This window comes from Euwallacea similis, chromosome 30 (assembly GCF_039881205.1).
Source record: "Euwallacea similis isolate ESF13 chromosome 30, ESF131.1, whole genome shotgun sequence".
NCBI lineage: Eukaryota > Metazoa > Arthropoda > Insecta > Coleoptera > Curculionidae > Euwallacea > Euwallacea similis.
Window position 1 is genome coordinate 1,263,614 of NC_089638.1, and position 6,371 is coordinate 1,269,984.

The 6,371-nt window shown below is 32.6% G+C and overlaps 1 protein-coding gene across 1 annotated transcript; it reads left to right on the plus strand.

The window, feature by feature from the left end:
- The first annotated feature begins 673 nt into the window (after positions 1 to 673).
- On the plus strand, positions 674 to 5,336 carry LOC136417778 (uncharacterized). Its single transcript, XM_066403582.1, has 3 exons — positions 674 to 939; positions 3,972 to 4,092; positions 4,974 to 5,336. Exons 1-3 carry the CDS (start codon positions 895 to 897, stop codon positions 5,192 to 5,194), a joined length of 387 nt encoding a protein of 128 aa, XP_066259679.1. The 5' UTR covers positions 674 to 894; the 3' UTR covers positions 5,195 to 5,336.
- The last annotated feature ends 1,035 nt before the right edge of the window (positions 5,337 to 6,371 follow it).

The window sequence follows — 6,371 nt, forward strand, 5'->3', positions numbered from 1 at the left end:
AAATTTTTTCCACGTTTCGGATTTTGATAGAGGGCAAATTATAAGCATGAAGAAGGGCGGTTTTTCGGTGAAATTGCCCGAAGAATGAATCGGAACCACTCTACTATTGCGAGAATATGGTCTTTGTGATTTGAAGAAGGGATTCATCGACCAGCTGGACGTCACTCATTATTAATTTTTTAATTAATAAATGTACTTTCTTTTTTACTGAAACTCTGATCATTTGTTACTCTATTATGACGCACTATTTTGCCAAAATTACAAGTCTTACTACACACACACATTATTAATTATAAGATTATTATTATTACTGGGTGGTGCATTTCATGTGAATGTGAGTGTATATTATATTCAATTTTTATGGCCAGAATTTCCTCGGGAGGCTTGCACTAATGGTCTTATATGAAAAAGGAACTGTGTTATTTTATCAAAGCATGGCGTATTACACCAGTTTTCCCTAAACTGAAAAGAATAAGTGGGCATTATCCACTGTCATATACACCCGAGTGATAAAACCAAGGCGAATTAGATTTTGTAAGTCTGATTGAAAGGTATGTTCTCTGACAGATGGCTTGATTTTTTCCCCCGACTGGTGCTCAGCAAGCCGCAATGCCGCATGCCATGAGAAAAAAAATCCAAGTCCGTATCTGTAAAAGATTATAGTGGACACAAATTCACAGCCATTACGAGTGGTGGATGGCATCATAACAAGCCCAGAACCAGTTTGGATATAGCTCAAGTTCGCGCGCATTTTGTCGCTGTTCAGTTCCAGGCCAGATTCCAATTCCAGTTCACTGATTAATCGATCGAGTGTAGTGAGGCGCGGTCAGTAACTACGAAAAATTTACCAAGAAAATTGTGTTGTCCGAATAAAATTCGCAAAAATCGAAAGTTATGGCGTCTATCAGTCGACTATCCATTATTAAATTTTTGGAATTGGTAAGTGACAATTTAATTTAAATGAGGGAATTAGTGAGAGCATGTAGGTAAATAACAATTGAAAATTTTAATCCACGACATTAACGGAAAATATAAATATTTATGTCGCATTAAAAATCATGAGTTAAAATTATCAGTCGTATTATATTTTGCGCCTTAGATAGCATATCAAAGCACAGTACGACTATGACAGTATTATGTTATTTTTCTATATTATTGTTCTGTGATTAATTAAAGTAAGCAGGGACATTAGGGAAAATCTCAGGACTGACAGGAGAACTTGGTTAAAAAGGAGCAAAAAGGCTTGCAATGATAGTATATTAATATAGAGTGTGACGCACATGGGCGACATTGTATGGGTATCTTGAGAATTCCAATAGATATGAAAATGTTTAATAAATGGGAAAAGTTGAAGGTAATTTAATGGTTAGTTCGATGCTGTTTTGAAAACGGTTTTAAGTTTTACCACTTTTGAAAAAACACTAAAACCAAAATATTTTGTTTTCGAAAAAGTGCTATAATTTACCGCTACGTGGTGAGTTAATTTGTAAGCGTTGAAAGAGAATTGCGTTGGGCCTCATTAAAGTGTTTAACTGATACAATTCGAAAAGGAAAACATTTAATGTTTCAAAAGTTCTTTAAATCTCGATGAAAATAAAAATTTGTGTGATTCAGTTCTCTGATGTGAGTATAAAGTAATGAAGTATTGCAAGATCCAAAAATACTTTCAGATATGTACCATTTTATAACCATGTAATTAAAAATAATAAGATACTAAGATAAATTCTTTATCTTTACTGTTCGTTCTTTGCCCCACATCAACAAAAATGCGCAATATTTTATTGAGTAATTTCACAATCCATCAAAGCAGTCATTAAATGTATTTATACTTCGTATTGATTTACATAAATCTTTAGACTATCTGTGAAATATAATATGTTTTTTAATACCTCTCTGTTTTAAACAAACTGCTCGCTCTCCCTCTCTCTCTCTCTCTCTTTCTTTCTCGCTCCCTCTCTTACTTTCACTCTCTCTGTCCCTCTCACTAACCCCCCCCCCCCCCTCCCCACCTTCTCATCCTTTCCCTATCATCAAATTTTATCCATACGGAGTTATTCCGGTTCTCCTTCTCAGCTTTGAACCCAACTTTAAAGAGAAAGATACCAAGCATTTTACCTTTCTAATGGGTTTTCTGATATACCGATGTATATGGTTGATAGACCCTCACCTCTTATTGTGTACATGGTGTCTTTGACCTTTTTCATAGTCGAGAAATTCAAGCATCACAACAATATCCGTTCTCCTATCGTTCTAGATATTAAACATTTGATACGTGATATTCAAAGTATTACGATGGTATTAGTAAAGCGCAGGTGAAACAATCCCAAAAAAATATTTCTATGCACGTACTACATTGAATAAATTGCTATCAGTTACGTAAGTAATTCATAATTAACACGCTCTTTTATGGGTACGTACTTAAGTTAATGTTTCACTTATTAGCGGCATTTCCTCTTAGTATGAGCGTGGAATTTCAATTAAAAATTCTGCTCCTAATTTTAAATCTAACCAAAATTGCCATATATTAATATCTTGGTGCATATGCCCACCGCAGACTACGAAGAAATCATTGTTGTAGAATATTAAATAGTATTTTGGTACATATTATGCTTATCGCTAGGGAGACTCAAACGTATCTCGTTTGTTTATACTACATAAGTTAATAATTAGTTTGTATAGTTGTTGTGGTCATGTCTATTTTTAAGTCTTACTCAGTAATAATATTCCAAAGTAAGTCGTGTTAATAGAATGATTGCATGCTCGGACAAAAACATAATTTTCTTGAAATATTTCCACACACTCGTCATTCTGAGGATCGCAAATTATATCAGGCCTGCGGCTTCGTAACAATATCAAATCAAGAAAAGGTAATTTCGAGGTTTCTGCTATAAGAACGTGAGTTGATTTCCTGTTTTCTGTAGTTTCAATTTGCATACCGCACAAGTTTATTAACTGTCAAGTATTATTTCTTATTGTAACAAAACTCGAAGAACTAAAAATTTCCATATCATTTTCCATTGTGTTTACTTTAAATAAGTAATCGAAATATCTTTTCCTACGAACGAGTGGTAAAGTGGCCTTACTGCATGCATTTACAGGCAGAAAGTAGAATTTTATCACATGCAAATCAAAGTGGCACTTCAGCGCACGTGTACAAATCAAGATTTTACCGCACGCTAATGTTTAATCGAATTTAAGTTAACATACATACCCTTGTAGGAGAAATATTACAATTAACACGTGCGAAGGTGTTTTATCGTACGCTGATGGCAGCTAACCGACCGATGCAACACATCAATCAAGTTAAAGTATCATTTTCCACACTGGATAGATAGATAACTATTAGCTATTAATTACTTTACGTGTTAAAAATAATACATCTTACATTTTCTAATATACTATACAGGTAAATGGTAATTCCAGTTAATTGAAGTGGGCATACACTTAAAAAATATTAAATCAATAGGTTCCCAGGTGCTGATTTTGGCCAGGGTTCCTAATTTAAAATTGCTATTAATGGGATTAAATTTGATTCGGGAAACCATTAAATGTGTACTATGCATTTACGGATATGAGAAAAAAAGATTGATGAGGAAATTGATTCACCATTTACAACGATGTTTTTCCCGCCGCTTTTTTTTCTTGTTGAGAGTAATTTTAAGTCCTGGAGTCGGTGTTATATTCATGGAGATGCTACTAACGCATAATATGAATCTTACCACCTTTATCGTCTTAGTTTTATACGTGTTATTAAGTAATTGTAAACTATTCCATCCACGCGATATTCCTAGTTAAGTAGGAGTAAGTCCATATACTTACTGCATTCAGCAAATATTTGTGTAAATTCATATGACCTTTGTGACAAACGAATATTTAATATTTACATTATTTTTTTAAATTTTTATTAATTTGCTATTTACATAGTATTATAAGTATTATGTAATTTACGCTCGATTTTTATTAAATTTTAGCTTATCGCAGTAATATGCATCGGCCTGCATTATAAATGCCAAACTGGAGATTGGAATATTGATACCCTATCAGCGGTAGCTTTTGGAGGATTCATTATTATCCTTATTGGAGGATTTGCAGGTAATCCACTATGGAAGATTTCTAAGAGTTACATACGCACATACAATTTCAAAGAAAAAACTCTCAGTTTCAAAAATACGTTAGCATTTATTCTCAAATTACGAAAATCTGAAATTTTGAAAATATATATTTTTTTTACATCTTTAGTTGGTAGAAACTTGAAGTGACTGGGAAAGGGGGCGGCTTAAAGATAGGTCACCCTTAAAATTTGATGAAACTTTTTAACCCAAATTAAATTTACAATTAAGCTCTACTAGTTTTATAACAAATTCCGTCTTACAATCTTTTTGTTCGTATTAATTCTTTCAAACACCGTCCCTTTGTTAGAAAGGTACGATTAATGTGATTTTTGCCTGGGTAACTTTTTGATTAAACCAGTTATTTTATCGAACTGCTTAGTCGGCACAGCAACCGTAGACACAAGAGAAAATTTCACTTTTAAATGATTTATTCAATGTCCAATACCTGTCGAATTACTCTGTACATCTCACCTGAATTAAGCGATTTTGGAGAAAAATCTCCGGATTTCCTACTACACTAAAATTAGTAATTTTGTGTATTTTTTGCCTAACTGCAATTAAGTTATTTAATCTAAATTTTTGTCGGATTAATTATAATTAATAAGGGATCAGTTTTTTCAGTAATTTTATCCAGAAGCTCAGTATAAACGGCTTCTGGTTATTTGAGAAAAATCTGATATACGGCTTAAAGGCACTTTGGTTGACACTTTACAGATTAGTTCAGAGTAGAGATAACCGGAAAGTAGAGAGTAACCGGAAGTTCGTAATAAGCGGGTTCATTTAAAAGAAACATTATTGTATATCTATTAATTACAACTTCGAACTTTTAAAACATTTCAAAGGACAAAAAATTAATTGCAGGATACCTGCTTAGCTCCCCGATCACCAAGAAAATCGACATTTTCTACAGTTTGGTCGGTTGCGCCATGTTCGTCGCCGCAGGAGCCCTAAATATTAAAAACTTCGAAAATTCATGGAAAGGAGAAGCAAGGGACTACGGCCTTGCCAAAGGATCTATGGCAGTGATAAATGGCGTTTTCTTCCTGCTTGATGCTTTAATCACATGGCGGGGAGATTTCTAAAAATAAAAGCTTTTTGTCAGTAATGTAACTATATCTTTCTTCCATTTTGTGTTGTGTTGTTTTAAGTTAAGTTTCAGGCAATGGAGAAACATGTATTCTCCAAACACTACTCAGTGGTATTTAATTTTCAAATTACTATATTGATTTGTAGGTACCTATACCAAAAGTTAATGAGTTTAACGGAATTAACTTTTGGATCACAACGAAATTGTTATTTATTCATCTAAACACCTGATCATTTTGAAGCTTTATTTATAAACATATATTTTTAACGTGATGACTAATATTTTATCTTAAGAGTACCTACACACAGAAATGTATTCTTCATGTTAAATTTTCAGCCTTATTTAGGCCCAGTTCTATTAGAATACTATGACTTTGAAGGTTGGCAGGAGAATAAAAAACGTTGGAGGATTTACGTTTAGGTGTTATACCTACTCATATTTTTCAAATTTCCATTTAAAAAATTGATAAAAGTTAAAAATCCATTTATCTTCTTGAAAGATGTGCCTTTTTTTCCCTCCTCGTGCCATTAATTTATACAAAAAAATAAGCACTTTTTCAGTATTTCTACCAATTTTTTTTAATGGTAGTAAGAATTTGGTGTAAATCTGAAACAAACGTTTTTCTTGTCAAGTTTCTTGGTGCCTTTCATTAAATCTTCAGGGCTCAAAAAAGGTGAAAATAAAAAAAAATTTTTTTTGTGTTAACAAAATCTTTGTACCTGTAAAAGAACGAACAATTTAAATATTTTAATAACATTACCTGTTTTTAACGTGTACATTTTTTTACAATAAAATTTTTAAAATTAGGGCCTTAATTTCGTACAAATTTCAATGGACATTTGTGTCACGGTATAGTTTTGGATGATCCTATGAATTATGAACTATTTACATGCAAGTTAACTACTCTTTACTACCAAATACCTCTCTATCTGCTACCATAATGTGATATGCACTATGTCCTTATATTTAACCTTTGATGAGCTTTAAATGTTTTAGATATTAGTACGAACCGCCCTAGATTATTATTAGAGGGACTGGTTCTTCGGCCGTGGTTCTTTGTGTAATGAGAAACAAAGTTTTTCAAGTATTTGCAGTTGTTTACAATTTACATGAATTATTTACATTTACACTTTGTAATGGTTTTCCAATTTATGTAATTTGTTTTTAATTAG

What these genes read in the sequence shown, in the direction of transcription:
- LOC136417778 (XM_066403582.1), top strand. Translation starts at nt 895, where the DNA reads ATGGCGTCTATCAGTCGACTATCCATTATTAAATTTTTGGAATTG. An exon ending in TTATTAAATTTTTGGAATTG is followed by an intron (nt 940 to 3,971) that starts GTAAGTGACAAT and finishes ATTAAATTTTAG; the next exon opens with CTTATCGCAGTAATATGCAT. An exon ending in CCTTATTGGAGGATTTGCAG is followed by an intron (nt 4,093 to 4,973) that starts GTAATCCACTAT and finishes AATTAATTGCAG; the next exon opens with GATACCTGCTTAGCTCCCCG.